At 38.9% G+C, this 19,935-nt stretch overlaps 1 protein-coding gene across 8 annotated transcripts in view; it reads left to right on the top strand.

Moving 5' to 3' along the window:
* ralgapa2 (Ral GTPase activating protein catalytic subunit alpha 2) overlaps window positions 1-19,935 on the top strand; it is a 554,472-nt gene that overhangs the window by 190,347 nt on the left and 344,190 nt on the right. For all 8 annotated transcript variants that reach the window (XR_005942422.1, XR_005942420.1, XR_005942421.1 and 5 more), the window contains exons 17-19: window positions 5,745-5,888; window positions 6,768-6,868; window positions 19,059-19,152. Coding sequence is in view for 5 of the 8 variants with exons in the window: in XM_041183014.1 (XP_041038948.1) it covers window positions 5,745-5,888; window positions 6,768-6,868; window positions 19,059-19,152 (339 nt within the window). In the remaining 3 variants the exon portion in view is untranslated. The remainder of the gene's footprint in view (window positions 1-5,744; window positions 5,889-6,767; window positions 6,869-19,058; window positions 19,153-19,935) is intronic.

Raw genomic sequence — 19,935 nt, 5'->3', positions numbered from 1 at the left:
ATGAGTTTTAAGTTATTGTGGCCATCAGATACAAACAGTTTATTTGCACACATGCTGCCACATATTATACACCATGTTGCAGTGCTCAGGGTTTTTCCTTGCCTATGTATAAGAAATTTAGGCTTTTTTTGCACCTGCGAATTATTGTAACAGCTTCCAATATCACTTGTTTACAGTGTCCCAGGATTATTTACTCTTGCGCCACAGTTGGCACAGTCAAAGCTAATATTTCACTCTGCATGGTGCTTGAACTGTTGTCCTATTGTTTGATTACACATGCAGAACTTGAGATTTATAATTTTAAAGTAATATAGTTATATTGGTGACAAATAGCACAAAGCAAACACGACCGAAGATTAAAATGGAAAAAATGAAGAATAAATATTGGATGTGTAATGTTGAGCTGTGACCCTCAGTTTCAAATTTATGGTTGTTTTTCAAATTCAGGGTTAGTGTGTCTTTGAACAGCTAACATTAAATTTGAGCCTTATGGCTAATCAGTTTGCTAACACAATGTCTCATACAGTCAACCTTAGTGTTTTATTTGACCTTGACATGAATTTCCTATAACGTAATGCCACAACTTAGACCGCCTATTTCCACTGCCATTACATCACTTGTCTCTGCCCTTGCCTCAGCTTATGTGCTGTTGAAAATCTTATCCATATCTTTGTTACCTCTAGACTTGGCTACTCCTCTACATTCCTGGCTTCCTGATTTTACCTTCTGCAAACTTGAAATCATTAAAAGCTCTACTGCTTATGTCGTAAAGTGCACTAAGTTCTGCTCACTTGTATCCCCCCCTTCAGCTCCCAATTAAGCACAATTCTATTTTAAAATTCTAATCTTCATTTTCAAATCCCTCCATCGTCTTGCCCTCCCACTACCTCTGATCTCTTGCAAATCCTCAAGATCTCCAAACTCCACCAATTCTGGCCTCTTTAGCATTCTTGATTTTAATTTCTCCACCATTGGCAGCTGTGCCTTCAGCTGCTAGGGTCATAGGCTCTTGGATTTCCCCCCATTAAATCTCTGCCTGTTCACCTCTCCCCTTAAGACGCTCCTTAAAATCTACCTTTTGACCAAGCCTTTGGTCATCTGCTCTAATTTCTCCCCATGTGATTGTCGAATTTTTTTGTTTGATAATATTTGTAAAACTCCTTGGGATGTTTTATGTTAATTGCACTATATAAATACAAGTTGTATTGGATCCTTCCCACTTGCATGCTTCAATATCTGTTAAAATTGTAGAAACCTACAAATGCACCCTTTCGGGTATATCTTCCTGGGACTAAACCAGAAGAGAAAAATTCCTGAACTTGCCTGTGAGAGATATTGAATGTGATCCTGTGGTGCCACCTGAATGTGCTATATACTTCAGATTTACCTGCATCTTTTTTTAGAAATAATATGTAAGCAATAGGGCAATTAAAACATAACATGAAAGGATCACAAAGTAATGACATCTATAATATTTGTAATTTTGTGTAAATAAATATATATATATTATATATATATAGTGTTCTCAAATATGCATATTTTTATCTATTGTAATTATCTTTGCCTGCTTTATTTCTTTGGAAGCTAAGCGAAGCCAATCTATCAGCAACTGTGTACATCTTTATGAGGCTTTGCCAAGCACTAAAAGTGTGCCTCTGCTGCTTCACACTGTGAGCTCTCTCTTACCTGGTATCACTCATGCCTCCTCTTCTCAGAAACTGTCAGGTACTGTACTCAAAGCTGTTTTTCTACATACTATCCTTTAATTTCTCCACTCTGCTCTTAGTTTCTTTCCACCTTGCATTTATGACATTGTTTATTGATGAGTTGAATAGTCACTGAAATAATCGCTTTGTGGTGTGGAGCTTGAGTATTGCTGAAAAAAGAGACGTGTTGTCAAAGCTTTTCATTTTGCACTCATCAGGACAGATGCAAGAATGCCAAATCTCAAAGGTAACAACAATTTATATTGCATGCAAAGAGGGTGCTGATTGGTTGGCAAGTAGACTCTGATTGGGAAAGGCATTACCTTGGTGAATGCACCAAGGAACAGTTAATTGCTAAGCTTTTGTTTAAATTCAAATTAGGCCATTCGACTCTGGTCAAAGCAATGCCATGGGTAATGATGTCTCTCAAGCTTTTGTTTAGTTGAAAAAGACGCAATGCATCAACATGTTCTTTCGGTTTGCAAAGGACAAGGCCATGTGTGAGAATATATGTAGCCCCTAGCACGTTTCAGTGAGTCACACTGCGAACCTGACTAATAGTTTTAAATTGATTGTTGGTGTAATTCTTAGCACAGTTGGGATTGTTTAGTAGGTGTTGTCTAATCACAGAATCACATCTAATATTTGTCCCAATATTTTGAGTTTTGCAAGCACAGGCTGGTTGAGTATAGTCAGTACTTTGCTTATTGCAAACAGCTGAAGGGTGTGCTGTTCCATATGATTCACCAGTCATTGTGACATATGGTCTATGTACCTCACTTCACACCGGCACTGAAATTCATATACCACGTTACTCATTTATGTGGTAGGCAGAATGCCTTTTTTGGCTTGATGGCAGCATCCCGTTGGTGGAGAATACCACTCGTGTCGCTACTGCATAGTAGCATGAAATGGCTAGCTTCACCTGTTGCTCAAATTTTGAGAAACCTGAACCTCCTGGGATAATCTGAAGTAGACAGGGCATTTTTCAGGACAAATGTGGCAGCCTTGGGTCCATTCATAAATTTGCACCATATACAGTGATCTGATCGGGGTAGCCAATATCCTGCAGGATAGCTTTGATGCACCCTATTTTCGGCATCCAGCTTGTACAGTGAGCAAATGGTTCTGACCCTAATTACAAAGTTACCGATACAACCAATCCCAATGCCTATATTGATCGGTGAAGGTGGTACACAGTAGCAGAGAACCCATTGGCAGATTTCTCAACAAGCGCATATAGGAAAGGACTCTCATTTGACTGCTCCATTTCAGAGGTGAATTTTGAGCACAAAATGGAACCCATTAAGGTGTGCAAGGAAATTCTTGCAGCTGCAGATTCAAATATAGCAAATATATCATCTACGTATTGGAAATATACAAGGAGTAGAAGGTTAGGGAGGGGTCATTCCAACAAAGACTTGTTTCTTGCGGAAACCAACAATGATGTTAGCGAGAACCGGGCCGAGAGGGCATCCCATGGCAACACCATCCATTAGGACATGCATGGTGTTGTTAAAATTGAGCTCAACTGCACAAATTGCTGAGTTCATAAGCTCAATGAACGCTGATTCACGCAATGGTGGCAGATCTAAATCACCATGATAGGTGGAACATTGGCGAATAGGCTAGCAATGTCAAATGAGCACATGGACACAGCATTGCTATTGATATGCAAGTCCCGTATGGCGTTTACAAATGTGAAGGAATCTTTCACTGTATATGTGTAAATCTTGCTCAGAAGTGGTTGTAGCAACTTGCTCAACCATTTGGCCAATTCATGTTGTGCAGAACCGATCATTGATGAGACAGGATGTAAAGGGGCATCACTTTTGTGCCTAGGGCAGCACATACATATGTGGGTGCAGTGAGCCATGAGGACACATTCTATCATATTCACCACTGGGCAGGTTGTTACCCTTACAAAGGCGCTTGTTGAACTTGTGTAACTTGCTTTTGAGCAAGCTGGGTGGTCATGCCTAGCAGCAGGTCCAATGGATAGAAATTTGGACCTATGTTTAAGAATGGCCTGTATTTTGTTAGTATAGTTAGGCTTGTTAAGGATGACTATTCCAGTCCCTTTGTAGGGCTTGCAGATATGTATGTCTGGGTTCGTGTTGAGGCTTTGCAACACTACCAGAGCCCACTTGCCAACCAATCAGCACCCTCTTCTCATGCAGTATAAATTGTTGTTCCCTTTGAGATTTGGTATTCTTGCATCTTTCCTTTTGAGTGCAAGATGAAAGCATGTCTCTTTAGCAATAGTCACTGAAATGTGTATAATGCACAATTGGTCCATAACCTATGTGTAATATTTTTGCTCTCATTAAACTGCTCTTGGATCAAATTTAATGATTAATACCATCAGTGACATTTTGATAGTTTATGATAGGGACTAAAGAAAGGAGAATGGGATGCAAATGCGCACGGTTTATCCACCGATGCATATTGCTAATAAATTGGTGTCAGCTCCCAGAGGGAAGAGCAACTAGTAATAAATTGTAGGTTTATCTTAATGTAGTCGAGGTTAAAATTTACTCTTCCACTACTTTTGATAAGTTGTCCATTTTAGCTCTACACTTCTTCATAAACTTAAAAACACAGTTTAACAGGAGAGGTAAATTCTAACATACTTTAATTGCTGCTGCAATGGAAGTGCTTACTACTTGATCCTTAAAGTGTTGTATTAATTGAGGCCAAAGCACCATCTACAGATAAAAGATAATTTAGTTTTAAGAGCATTTTTGTCCTGTAAGGAATCCTACATCAAGGCAAATTGACTTTCTGTCTGTGGATTGTTGTTGCATATCAGCACCAGCTTGTGGCTCATTGTTTTTCTGTTGTACAGCGATTGGAGATCCTTTGCTGTGGAGTGATTTTTCAGCTATTCAGTTTAAATCCACAATAATATTTCTGGTGTAAATTTATTCAGTCCTAAATAAATAATGCTCAATTTTTATTAAAGGAAAATCTGCATTCTTTTAATCAGGTCCTGTTGCATTTGACATCCATCCATAGAGACTAAGCGTAGTTGATCCGAGTTAGAAAAACTGTTGACATAAATACCTGGTGGTTCATAAAATGCTCAGTCCACAAATCTCTATTTGGTGCTACAAAAACATCTTTAAAATGAACGAAATGTTTGTGCATAAAATGCACCATTTTAAAAGAAATATGGGCTGTAATCCAGGAATATGTTATATGCAATAACCTTTGCAATAAATGGTTGTGGTTTTTATATAATATGCGTTGAATTGGGAAATGGGCTGAATACCCTGGTGTGCATTATATGTAAAAATAATTTTGAAAAAGACTGTTTCTTGCAGAGCGGTGTGAATTTTTTTTGTCAAAGGAATAATGATGAGATGATATAGTTGTGCTTATTTCATAAAGATACCCACTAATACTAAATGCAGCAGAGAGATTTATTTTGTAATATAGATGCTGTTTGTAAGTCCATTCTTTTCTGAATTTTCCTTGTTAAGTTTTATATTTCCTGGTAAGACACATTGCACTGCATGAATTTTTTGAACGCCATTCACCTCAAACAGCTCCTACCGTATTAAAAAGTATTATCATGGTGGTTGAGCATGTTTACAGTGAGGGGAGCAGCTGTGCATGGTGCTTAATTTTTCATACCATGTAAGTTTGGTTGGAATTTTTGGTTTGGATTAAAAATAGAAAGGGAAAGAAAATTATATCAAGATTGATGTCCACTTCACAAGTTCTGTGAGCACAATATGCAATGTAACATTTTTATTAGATTACAAATTCCTTGTAATATAAGGAATTGTGACACTACCTGAACAGCATTTTGATCCATTGATTCAAGTTGATTGGGTTTTGACCAGGATAATCACTGAATCTGAGTAGACCTGGCTTTAAGAGTGTCCATGGTTTTAAAAGAGGGGAAGAAGTTGCCTTGTCTTGAGGGCAACTAAGGTTTTTTGTCAATTTCAATTTTTTTGTGAAGTGCATCTTTAAGGGAAAGATACAGACTAGTTTTCACTCACTCCCAATTTTACCATGTGCATGTAGAAGATGAAGAGTTCCAACAGTCTGAAAGTACACCAGATGCAGAAGAATTGATGTGTGGTTCAATATTGGATCAAGAACAAAAACTTACCCATAGCATCAGCACTTCTGACATTGCTGAACAACTTCATTCTGACTTGATGCAAGGTACTACGAATAATTAATACAATAACATTCTGGCACCAGGATTTAAGATTTCTTGCGGGATGGTGGGGAGGGTTGAAAGTAACATTTTTTCATTGAAGGAAGTTTAGGGTCACTTGAAATTAATAATGATGGTAAAAATAATAAGGGTGTAATGGGATGGAGGAATGACAGCAAGGTGATGCATCAACAGTAAATGCATCAGAAGAATATGGTCCCTAGCTAAAGACTGAAGAAAACATTCTGACTCCTAGCTTGGAGTTATCTAAGGTCTGGTTGGTGTGCTGTACAAAGGAGTTAAAATTCACATCAGTTTCCTGGCATCATGGCTTTATAAACTCAGGATTAGTTGTGGAAATACAGGGGATTGGGTGCCCTTTGCAAGAGATGAAAATATAGATCTCCAGTACAAACTCCTTGAACTCCTTAATTTCATTTTTCCTCAGAGCCTATTTGAGATACCTACAAAGGTGCCAATTGTTTCTAATCATTCCTGAAAAGGGACACATCTTTTTAATGTACTTTTTGACGTACATGCGTAGGATTTTGAGGAATTGAAGATGGTCTAATAAAGTGTACATTGTTTCAAAAACAAATGTAGTTCACTACATAGATTGCTTTCTGTCCAGATTTTTATAAATTTAAAAATATTTGACTATTTTGAATATTTGTATATGTTAATGTTACATACTTTTAAATGTGAGATGATGGCATTCTGCCCAAGGTTTTTTAAAATCTGGCATGGTATGCTGAATTGAAGTATTAAGCCAGTAAACTTAAAGACTCCTTTATCAACAAGACACATTTTAAGCTTAGAAAGCAATGAATAAAAATTTGCTTAAACATCACAGTATAAACCTCTTTCTTGTGTGTTTGTTACAGGCCAAAAGACGGAACACTCAGCTAGTTTCAATAATTCTGATTCAAAGACTACGGTTGTTGAAAACAGAAAATGTGGAGGGAAAGACAATGAAACTCCAGTTGTAAGACGATACACAAACAAAATTACCTTCTTAAATACTTGTGAAAATACAGTTAAGGGAGGATCAATCTTAAATATTGCTGAAAAGAGAGACATGTTGCCAAAGCTTTTCACCGTGCAATCATCAGAATAAACACACAATGCTAAATTTCACAACAGTTTATACTACTGGAGATAAAAGTTCTGGCTGGTTGGTAAGTCAACTCTTGCTGAAGCTTTGCCATGGAGAAAGCAGCAAGGAACGATGAGTCCTGCCTATTACAAACAATCGAACGAACCTGCTGTTTGATTTGGTCAGCCTTCTTTAGGATGTATAGCTTAAATACCTGGGGCAGAATTTTGCCCCCGTTGGGGGGGATGTTGATGGACAGGCGCGTGCAGGCACGCTTCCAATCAGTGCCCCCGATCAGAGGCGCGGCGCCATTTTATGTGGGCAGGCCAATTGAGGCCCGCCAGCGTGATGTCCGCAGTGAAGCGCTATGCGCTTCCTGTGCAGTCGGGGGGGTGGGGGGGTGCAAGAAATGCCTAAATTCGAGAGTGCGCTCTTTAACGCATGCACACGAAAGAGCGCACTCATCTCCCTGAGGCTAAGTGCTGCCTCAGGGAGATCGCCTCTACTTTCAAAATTATTAAAAATAGAAAAAAAATTCCCGTACATAGGATATGTTCATAATTTCCAAAACAACTTCATTAAAATTTTTAAAACCCTACATGAAACCTCATCCTGCCAGTGGATGAGGTTTCATGTTTTTTCTAGTTGCCGCCGGGGCTCATGGACTGTCCGCCAACCTTAAGGTTGGGCGGGCAGGTCCACTAATTACTTTAATTGATCTGTTAATGGCCTTAATTGGCCATTGACAGGTCGGTGGGCATGCAGCTGATTTTGCTGCAACCCCGCCTTCCTGAAAACTTAAATGGGACACGGTGATGTTGGGAGTTCTGTCCAATGTCACCACGCGTCATTTTAATTGTCGGTGAGCGGGCCCCGCCCCCAGTCGTTGACAGTAAAATCCTGCCCCTGGAATTACTTGCAAAATTCAGAACAAAATATTTACTGTTAGATGTGATTCTGTGATTGGGCAGCACTTGCTGAACAATCCTGAATGAACAAAAAGCCACACAAACAGCCAATTTGAAAACTCAGTTGAGTTCATTATATGGCTCATTTATGCTTGCTATAAGCGACATACATCCATACGCAGGGACCTGTTCTCTGCAAATCAAAAGGAACATGTTCAAGCCTTGTGCCTTTTTTGAATTACCCGGAGGCTTGGGGAACCCATAGTTTACCCCCCATCCAATGTGAGACAACTTGCCAACCAATCAGCACCCATTTTTCCTGTGGTATAAATTGTTGTCATTTGGAACTTGGCATCCTTGCGTTTGTCCTTAGGAGTGCAAGACAAAACTTTCAGCAACATGTCTCTTTCCACAACATTCAAGTTCTGTACTACCAAGCGACTGATCAGTCTTAAGCAGTTCCTGTCAAATGATTAGAAATCATAAAAAAAATTGCTTTTAGTTGATTTTGATTCTGGTTAACAAAAACAGAAATACCTGGAAAAACTCAGCAGGTCTGGCAGCATCGGTGGAGAAGTGCACAGTTGATGTTTCGAGTCCTTATGACCTTTCAACAGAACTAAGTAAAAATAGGAAAGGGGTGAAATATAAGCTGGTATAGGGAGGGGGTGGGGGGTGTTGGGACAAGAAGAGCTAGGTAAAGGGCCAGTGATAGGTAGTGATAACCAAAAGATGTCACAGACAAAAGGACAAAGAAGTGTTGAAGTGGTGATATTATCTAAAGGAATGTGCTAATTAAGGGTAGAAAGCAGGACAAATAAGGTACAGATAGCTCTAGTGGGGGTGGGGTGGCCCTTTACCTAGCTCTTCTTGTCCCAACACCACCCCCTCCCCCCCTTAAACCAGCTTATATTTCACCCCTTTCCTATTTTTACTTAGTTCTGTTGAAGGGTCATTCTGACTCGAAACGTCAACTGTGCTCTTCTCCACCGATGCTGCCAGACCTGCTGAGTTTTTCCAGGTATTTCTGTTTTTGTTTTTGTTTTGGATTTCCAGCATCTGCAGTTCTTTGCTTTTGATTCTGGTTAAGGCTCACTTACAATAATTTTTTTGTTTCACGAGTGCTCATTAAAGTGAGTTTCTGAAAAATACAGTTTTGCTTGAAGTTCAAAATGATGTAGTCACTTGAATATTTGAAGATTTTTAAAAATTGTATTTTGCAACTTCTATTTTTATCATAAAGAAATTTTAAGCAAGAGAAAAAAGTCTCTTGTAGCGAGGCAAATGAGAAGAAAAAGTTTTGAAATCACAATGCTAATTGATGAAGGAAAGGTTGGTTAGATTCAGACCTTAATGTCGCTGAGTTCTTTGACTTTTTCCAAAATGTTGCTCCATGTCCAGAATTTTGAGGAGTATTCTGTAGCAGAGCTAAAGAACACACAGTTAGTAATGATAGTACCTCGTCGAGAGTGCAATGTAAACAGATGCTTTTCGATTAGATGTTACAATATTGTATGCTAGGTTTCTCTGCACTAAATATATTGCTTATGATAATTAGGGGGGGTTGAATTTTGTGAACAAACAGTTGGAATTTACTGAATTGTGAGGAACTATGGGACATGTCATTTAAAAAAAAACACACTTCTGCAAGCCAGAGCATAGAAACTAGTTGACTGGTAATTTTTTTTTTTACACATTCGCCTTTTCTCAGGATACAATTTCCCAGATCTCTGAACTTGTCTACCACTCCTCCTTATCAATAGAATAAAAACAAAATACTGTGGATGCTGGAAATCTGAAATAAAAAAAAACAAAATACTGTGGATGCTGGAAATCTGAAATAAAAAAAGCAAAATACTGTGGATGCTGGAAATCTGAAACAAAGTGCTGGAAAAACTCAGCAGGTCTGGCAGAATCAATGGAGAGAGAAACAGAGTTAACATTTCAAGCCCAATCTCACTTGTTTGGTACTTCGTTTGGTTCCGAAGAAGAGCCATTTGGACTCAAAACATTAATTCTGTTTCTCTCTCCACAGATGCTGCCTGACCTGCTGAGTTTTTCCAGCACTTTGTTTTCCCCACCGTCAATGTTCATTTTGTTCAATACTCCTTTATTCCTCTGTGCTCATATAGACAAATGGTGGGCCAAAGGCTAAGCAGTTGAGGTTTTGAAAATGCAGTAATAAGTAACTCCTGTTTTTTTTTCCGGAGCAGATACTGACACAGATAGGGCTGGGACATAGAGGGATGTGGGTGGAGAGTGATACAAGGAAGTGTTTAGCGATGGTTCAGTTGGGGTTGCTGTTCGTTATGAGACACGCCTTGATGAGCCCTTCTGAGGATGCTAGTAAAGACAAAAAGGGAAGCTGTAGGTTTATCTGAGAAGGAGTCAAGCTTGGGACAGTGACAAGGGAGCAGGACCATCAAGGAATACTGGAGGATTGAACTGGGGAATCGGGAGGGCAGAGAACTTTCAGGAAGGCATGATGATAAAAGCGAGGGATCCAAGAAGGACAAAGAGAAGAAAAGTTTAAAAAAGTATAATACAGTGAAGGGGCTTAAACCTGGAGCAACAGCAAAAATGCACAACTTTGTAACTTAAGCTTTCCCTGAGCCGATTGCATTGAGTCAGCTCAGAGCAAGCTCAAGCTACGAAGGTGGGCTTACAACAGTATTAAGTTACATAAAAAGCTGATAGTAAACAGGAAATGAATAGTAGATTGAATCCAGATTTAAAGTTGGAAGACCCACGATCCGTAGCATTGAAATTTGGCATTCTTTTGTTTGGCCTGATGAGTGCAAGATGAAAAGCTTCGTGAACAAGACATTTGTAGGGTGAAGTCAGCATGGTGTATCAACAAACTGTTGTCTGAATTTGGAAACAAGTATAGCAAGTGCCATGCAGAAGCATTTTGAGGGTAGAAAACAGAAGGTTGCACTGCTGGAGATATTTCCATGGGAAGTGATTTTCTGGCTGGGAACGAATTGAAGGTGAAACATCAGTATAGTCAGTACCCGGTCACAGGCTCAGGAGGAGATTGAAACCTCTCAGTCACAGCAGTGGTGAGACATTAGCAGTAAACTGATCAGTTTCTTTAAATATCGGAAAAGAGTGGCATGGCAGATCAGAGGCACAGGGTGAGCCTTAGTGTAGAGCCAGTGTAGCCCAGAGGGGAAGTATCTTCTTTTGTTAATAGAGGTTTGTGAATTGGAAACTAAGCCTGAGAGAAGATCTGGATCCAGGTTTTTTCAGAATTTTTCCACAGAGCAAAGAATTGCACTGTTAATTAATGATGGTATTAGACATTAGAGAGGGATAACCTAAGTTCAGGCAGGATGTAGAAACAGTTTGGATTGAGATGAGAAATGATAAAGGCAAGAAGTCACTTGTGGGACAAGTTCCCTAATTATAACTACACGGTAAAAGAAGAGTTAATGGGAGGGTGTCAGACAGGTCAGTGATAATCATGGGGATTTTAATATTCTTATAGACTAGAAAAATCAGATGGGCAAAGCTAATGTAGATGAGTTCATAGAATGTTTTCAGGATAATTTTTTTTCTAGAACCAACCAGAGAGCAGGCTATACTAGACCTAGCATTGAGCAACAAGATAGGATTAATTGATAACCTCATAGTGAAAGCACCTTTCGGTAGCAGCGATCATAATATGATTGAATTTTACATTCATTTTGAGGGACAAATGAATGCGTCCAAGACTAATATTTTAAACTGAAATAAGGGCAATTATAACGGCATGAAAGCAGAGCTAGCTAGCTGGCCAGTGAAGTTATGGGGTAGGTCGATAGAGGTTCAATGGCAGACATTTAAAGGGATATTTCAGAATACACAGAATATGTACATTCCAATGAGAGAGAAAAATTCCAAAGGGAGGGCCCACCATCCATGGTTGACTAAAAAAGTTAAAGACAGTATCAATTTTAAAGAAAAAGCATATAATTACGCAAAGGCAGCTGGCAGATCAGAAGTTTGGAAAGAATATAAAGAAAAGAATAACAAAAAGATTAATGAGGGAAAAATTAGAGTATAAGAGAAAGCTAGCTAATAATATAAAGACATAACTTTATATTATTTTTTGAGATGTAAACAGAAGTAGAGATGCATTTGCATCTAACTCCTGAATTCAAAGTGCTTCACATACTCATAGCCTTAAGATTCACCAATTCCAAACCAATCAAGGAATTAGAAATATTTTTATCCTGGCAACAGCCCCCAGTTGTTATGATGCAGCAGTTGGTAAAGCTGAGTTATTTAAAAACCCCAGAGGGAACCTTTAAACAACTGTCATAACCTATATTTTTTAAGTGGTATGTTTGAGATGCAACTCTAAATTCAGGAATCAGTCCACCAGTTCTCGAGGGTTTTTATATTAAACTAAATGAAACATTTGTTTAATTTACACAAGTTAAGTATATACACATGGCTACAAATTACTATTATCATAACTTTTAACAATTCCCAAACTAATCTCCATTAAGTTAACAGCAATCATAGACTTAACCAGACACCAGGCAAAGCATTTTCACCTTACGAATTTAAAGTTAGGTTCCTCTCACTTTGGTTCCTGTGGAGACAGTTGTAGGCTTACAGCTACTTTGATCTTACATTGCTATGCGCACACGAAAACTGTTATCAGTATTAGCCAGCACATCTCATTGAATGTAAATTCTCATTGTATCACTAGCCTCTTTGAGCTCCACCTCTTCTAACAATAAAACTCCTTTCATAGTACCAATTTTATAAGTAATATAAACATATTGCTTGGTCTCTGCTGGCTAGGGTGCCAGATTTCACCCTACTTCTTGAATGCTTGATTCAAAAATGCAAATGCACCTCCACTTCTCTGTTTACATCTCAAAGCTAGTATACATCAAAGCACCCAGCCTAGCTGGCTTTAATCCAACTGAGACACACCCACAGACTAAACCTCTATTTTAAAAGAAAAATATTTCCCAATAATATTGTATACAATAACAGCTTCATGACAGATAGTAAGAATTTCTATAGATATTTAAATAAGAAAAGAGTTAAACAGTGAGCATTGGTCCTATAGAAAGTGTGTCTGGGAAATTCAAAATGGAAAATCGGGAGATAAAGAATGAATTAAACAAGGTATTTTGCTTCGGTCTTCACTATAGAGGACACAAGTAACATCCCGGAATTAGTTGCAAATCAGGAAATGGAAGGGAGGGAAGAACTCGAGGGAAATTACAATCACCAGGGAAGTGATATTGAGCAAACTGTTGACGCTGCGGACTGACAAATCCCCTGGTCCAGTTGAACTTCACCCTAAGGTCTTGAAAGAATTGGATAGTGAGATAGTTGATGCATTGGTTTTAATTTTCCAAAATTCCCTAGATTTGGGGGAGGTTCCATTAAATTAGAAAATAGATAATGTAACTCCTTCATTCAAAAAGGGAGGGAGCCAGAAAGCAGGAAACTACAGGCTAGTTAGCCTAACATCTGTCGTAGGGAAAATGTTAGAAGTTATTACTAAAGATGTTATAGCAGGGCACTTATTCAATCAGTCAGGCAGAGTCAACATGTTTTTGTGAAAGGGAAATCATGTTTAACCAATTTAGTGTGGAGTCCTTTGAAGGAGCCACATGTGCTGTGGATAAAGAGGAACCGGTGGATATGTTCTACTTAGGTTTCCAGAAGGCATTTGATGAAGTGCCACAACAAAGGTTATTGTGGAAAACAAAAGCTCATGGTGTTGAGGTAACATATTGGCATGGATAGAAGATTGGCTGGCTAACAGGAAGCAGAGAGTTGCATAAATAAGTCTTTCCGTGGTTGGCAAGATGTGATGAGTGGTGTGTCACAGAGATCAGTGATGGGGCTTTAACGTTTTACAGTTTATATAAATGACATGGATGAAGGGGACTGAAGGAATGGTTGCTAAATTTGCTGACGACACAAAGATAGGTAGGAAAGTAAATTGTGAAGAGAACATAAGGAGGCTACAGGATAGACAGGTAAGTTCATGGGCACAGATCTGGCAAATGGAGTATAATGTGGACAAATGAGAAATTGTTCATTTGGCAAGAAGAATAAAAAAGAAGCTTATCTAAATGGCGAGAGATTCAGAGGAATTGGGGTGTCCTAGTGCATGAATCACAAAAGGGTAGTATGCCGGTACAGCAAGTAATTATGAAATCTAATAATTCATTTATTGTGAGGGGAATTGATTACAAAAGTAGGAAAGTTATGCTTCAGTTTTACAGGGCACTGGTGAGACCACATCTGGAGTACTGTGTACAGTACTGGTCTCCTTATTTAAGGAAAGATGTTAACACATTAGAACAGTTCACAGAAGCTTTACTAGACTAATACCAGGAATGGGCAGGTTGTCTTATGAGGAAAGGTTGGATAGATTAGACTTGTATCCACTGGAATTCAGAAGAGTAAGTACCGACTTGATGGAAATCATTAAGATCCTGAAGGGTCTTGATGGTGGATGTGGAAAGGACATTTCCTCTTGTGGGAGAATCTAGAACTAGGGGTCACTGTTTGAAAATGAGTCTCTAATTTAAGACAGAGATGAGGAGAAATGTTTTCTGAGGCTAATGAATCTTTGGACCTCTCTTCCTCAAAAGGTGTTGGAAGCAAGAGTCTTTGAATATTTTTAAGGCAGAGCTAGCTAGATTCTTGATTAACAAGGGGGTGAAAGTTTATCGGGGGTAGGCAGGCATGTGGGGTTGAGGCTACAATCAGATCATCCATGATTTTATTGAATGGCAGAGCAGGCTCGAGGAGCCAAGTGGCCTACTCTTGCTCCCAATTTGTATGCTCGTAAGAGCAGAAGATTATAGATGGAAACAGTGTCTTAAGGTTTATTCCATTGTAGTCCAATGCAGAGACATGGGGCAGAATTTTCGGCCTGCCTGGTGGGCGGGCCCAACCCAATCTCTGGTGGGCGGGGAGCCAATTAAGGCCCGCCCAGTGTGACGTCCGGCGGGAAGCGCTATGCGCTCCCTGTGCAGGCAGTGGGGATTCCCCAAAAGTGAGAGTGCGCTCTCTCACGCTTGCGCACGAAACAGCGCACATCTCCCTGAGGCTAGGTGCTGCCTCAGGGGGATCGCTGACACTTTTAAAAAGATTAAAAATAGAAATTTTTAAAAATCCTTAACATGTCACATGAGATGGGACATGTTCATAAATTACACAAAAGCTTTTTAAAACTGTTTAAAACCCTGCATGAAACCTCACCCCACCGGTGGATGAGGTTTCATGTGTTTTCAGAAGCCCGCCGGGGCTCCTGGCCTGCCTGCCAACCTTAAGGTTGGACGGGCAGGTCCTTTAGTTATTTAAATTATCCTGTCAATGCCCTCAATTGGCCATTGACAGGTTGGCGGGTGCACAGCTGATTTTGCTGTGCCCCAACCTTCCTGAAAATTTAAATGGGGCAGGATGACGTCGGGGGTTCTCCATCAGATCTTTATCAGAGCACACAAGGTAAGGATAGGAGATGCGGTTCGAACTAACAGTTAACTTGAAATTTAGGTTAAAATGCACACACTGTTAGAATCTGGAGGACTTAAATAGTCAGAAGAGGGGATTTAGGGTAATAAGGAGCAATGGATAAAATCAGATGCCCCCAGATAGATGTACACTTTGAGGAGCTCCATGGGGAGCTGACTATCTTTATCTATGTCTCTGCTCTTTAACTTTCCTCTTTTTTTCTAGCTATACTTTTCTCTTACCATTTCTTGCTATTCCACTTCTGCCTCTGAAACTGTAGGCAGGAAGAGGCATTATGACTCAGGCAAACAGATGAGTTGTAGTATTTTGGGTGATTCGGCAGCTTAGAGCAGTTGGCATGACACTTTGTGCACAATAGAAAAGGAGGCTGGTAATATACCTGTTTCCTTCAATGTTGGTGCAGTATGAGGGTCTTGAATACTGGCCATCTTGTGGTTTGCTTTTGAGCCTGAGATTGTCAGTTACACCTGAATTTGCAGGCCAAGAACCTCCTTAACTCCCAACCTTTTCCCTCCCTATCCCATCACAGATCCAGAGATTGATTAGGTTAGTGATATATTTGAGTACCATGCATCTTTGGAAAAACTCATAGGCCAGGATTTTACAACCCCTCCCGCCCAGCGGGACATTACAGTTCCGCCGAACTGAATAGAGATTTAAATGGCTCGCTGCATCCACTGCGGGGGGAAGACACGCTGCAGCGAGGCAGTAAAACCCTGGCCCTAAGAGAAATTATTGATCTGTTTGCGAGGTTGTGGTGCAGGGAGGGGGTTGCTGATCAGGAAATTGCACAGTGTCACTATTTCGGCTGGCATGTTTTTCAGAGAGGGTTCGAGTTAAGAGCAGGTATTCTACAGAAAGGATAAAATTGGAGAGTAGACCAGAAGGTGGATACCCCTCCCGTATCTGTTGCTCATATCCTAGCTCTATGCTCAGTATGTTTGTCCCTTTCTCTTTGCTGAATGTTTTGTATTTATTCCTTTTGTTTTTACCTTCCACTGAAATGTAGAAGTAGACTCGGAACCTTCAAACCTCTAGCCACAGAAATGATAAATTTCTCTCTTGAGGCAGATGCATGCCCCATGTCTCAATTATGTAAGGGGATTGGAGCTTGGATTGAGATGGGGTGGGACCATGGGGCCTGAGCTTTGCAAATGGAGGGGCTAGTAGTCTGCTATAGTCTGTGTTTTTATTTGTGGTATTGATCAATATTTATCATGTTATTGAATAGAAATTTTAGCTGTATTATATTTTATAGCTTTGGAAAGTATTCTGTACTTGGTTGCGTTTGTGGTAATTATTGATTAGTAGCTATCCTTACATTTGTAATAACTGTTGTTTGCATTTAGTCAACCAGTGTGATTAAGGATCATTGAAATTGGTTTGGTTTCCAATTTAATGGTCTTTTTTTCAGCTTTTATTTCAATGCTAGAAGTGGGCTTTTACATGTTGCCAAACTCAAGAAAATATACAAGAATTCTCTTTGAAAAATGAAACCAAGTTAAACTGTAGCCCATAATTCTTTGCTGTCTATTCATGGGCACCACTTTATGTAATTTGCCATCAGGCTTTCATTTAATCCCTAGCTTGTTTTTCTTTAGTTGAATGAAAAATTGAAAAATTCATATTTATTGTGGCTTCAGACGCCTGCCGTTATGATGATAAGATTATAAAAGTTGTTGGAGTTATGCTCAAGTGAACAGCTATGACCTTGATTTTGGTAAACACTGCTGTAGTCTGTGACCCGAGTCCACCTTTGTTCCCGAACACAGATCAATATGACGCCTGTCAATGTGCTTCTGTCCTCACTCCATACTCAACAAGTAATTTAACTGGTGTCTATAATATTCTTCCCACAGCAGGTTATTGAGGTTCCCCCTGAAAAAAAATCGCCAAATTGTGCATCCATGATTTCTTGCTAAAAATCAGGTCTAAAGTGCACATACATTACCCCCATGATCCCAGCACATCATATAGCACTGACTGCATACCTGTATGCATCTTTGGAGCATCCTTTAAGAATCTTTGTTTTAGATTGAAGTTGATTTTTATTGATTTACTACCCAAAGAAAAGTAGTAGCTTTGTGGTGAAAATTGGTAAAAACTGATTTTAATGATCTTTAACGATTACTGGGCGATGGTAATGTGAGTTCATCGTGAACTCTTTTTCCAGCCTTCTGGATGCTAAAAGCTTTGACAGGTGTGACTATGAACTTTTAATTGGAAGTTTTAAATTGCTACGACATGGGAGTTGACATTGTGTCAAATTCAATTTTCCTTTGCTTCCTGCCCCCACAGTTGAAAAAAAAACACAGGGTAGTATTTGAAATTACCGAATTAACCTCAGCATGTACATACTTAGGGAAGTTCTCAACAGGTGAGCTGAGCTCATTAAAAAATCAGATCATTGTTCAATTTGTAGTCATAAATGGAAGGTCATGTCAAGCAAAGCCTCAGTTTAGCAGCAGACATCTTTCCTCAAAGCAATCTGTTTACTTCTATTTGGAAATAATTATTGGTGTAAAAGCTCCATTGGTTATATTAATTATATAATAAATTGTGCATTATATGGTATAACACTCATTTTTCAAAGTGTGTCCTTCAATTTCAATATCAACAACTAGTGTTAAACATAGGAAGTGTTCCAAGGCACTTGTATGGGCAAATATGCCAGCATGTTTTATTTTTAATTGGCACATTCAATGATTGTATTCATTTAAGAATGCCTCCACTTCAAAAAAGTAGAATTCCTAAAAAAAATAAGTTAGTCATGTGATTGCTTTTTCTTGGCAAAAGCACTTTTGTCCTTTTCTTATTTAAACACTGATCCAAGTTTTGAAGATTCATGTATATTATTCCAATAATTAATTTATTCACTTGTCTAATTTGTTGCTCCCTCCTCCTTCTTTCAAGAAAACAGATGAAAAGCTTTATTATATTAAGCTGTTGTAGCCTTTCTACTTTCTCCACATTTTTCTTAACCTTCACCCACTCGCTAACAGTGTCCCATAAGTGCATCAAAGGATTTGGCCTGTTTATTAAGTGGAAATCTAAAGTCCAGCAAAAATTGGTTACATTAGCGAGATGCTTAGAAATTTTGGAGATTTCAGGTTTTTAATGGCCTTTTGGCCACTAGAATATCAAAATGCCATCCTCACTGTTCCAGTCTGATGTAGTTCAATTAGCAATTCCAGTATGCACAGATACTAGTACATGCTAACTGGGCTATGTTTCATAGTATATGGCTTCACGGACCTCGGGATGCCATGTTACTACATCATGGGGTTATTCCACTGCATGTCAAATTGCAGGATGTTTTCAGGTTGCGGTATTTTTTCGACTCAGCAAAAGTCATACCGTTGCTCTCAATGCAAGTGTCATGAAAGGACAAGACAATTTACTTTTCCTGAAGCATTTGTGTAAAAGTATTGCAACCTTTGAGTTGCTGTCTGCTCAACAAAAATATCATTAATTTTTTAAACTTAAATACTCCTGTATGGATATTTAAATATATATTATGCAGAAAATTACTTTTGTACATTTTGTTAGTTATTCACTATTTGTTAGTTATTCGCTATTTGTAAGCTTTGCAAAGCAAAATTAGTGGGAAAGCCATATTCATCGTATTCTAGAACAACATTAGTACTTCACTTGCACTTTTGTTGCAGATCATGATACGTAGGAGCAGTAGCCCTGGTGACCTAGAAAGTAATGCAGATAATCTTCAATCATCTCAAGGAAGATACAGATTGAGAAATAAAAGTGAGTCCTGAACACTTAATATTTTGGCCTATCAGACTGACACTTTCATTTTGAATCATTTTATTTGGTAGGATTGAGGCAGTTTTCAACTGCAATCCTTGCTTCCTCCCAAGAGGAGAGAATCAATTCCATTAAAATACTTTGCATCAACTATGTTATTTCCATGTTCCATGTGTAGACCTATCCAATGACTTAAATTCCCATTGTTCTGCTTTATCTGGGGCGATGGCACCCGTGGATCAACTGAAGTTTGACTGACATTACATCTATTGGACACTTTGCTCTTTCGTCATGTGGCTTTTCAGTTTTAAATTGAGAAATTCCTACTCTATTATCCCATGTGAAGAAATTTGTTTGGTCTTCAAATTTGCATTGGGCTTTCCATCTTTTGGTGACTTCTTGTTTTAAAGAAAAAAACAGCATTGTTCTTAAGTTATACTGGTGGACTGATGGCACAATCTCCAGTTTAGCATAATCATGCCACCAGGATTGGAATATTTGTTGCCCATCTTGGAAAGGCAGACAAATTGACTATGATTCCAAGTTGTTTTGATATGGCTATTTTTGCTTGTTTAGACAATCCTCAGTTTGACCCATCTCCTGGACTTTCAGATCTGCATTTTGTTAATATATGTGGAGCTTCAGCTTGTCTTGTGGCCTTCTTTGCCTTTGTGGCTTTGACATTTATTGTGCCTGAGTTTTTCACATTGCTGAATTATATATTCAGCTCCCTTCTCAACCTTTGTAGATTTCCATATTTATTGCTCCTTTCTTCCTGCTCTT

Source organism: Carcharodon carcharias, chromosome 2, assembly GCF_017639515.1.
Source record: "Carcharodon carcharias isolate sCarCar2 chromosome 2, sCarCar2.pri, whole genome shotgun sequence".
Lineage (NCBI taxonomy): Eukaryota > Metazoa > Chordata > Chondrichthyes > Lamniformes > Lamnidae > Carcharodon > Carcharodon carcharias.
This window is presented reverse-complemented; position numbering and strand designations above follow the sequence as displayed.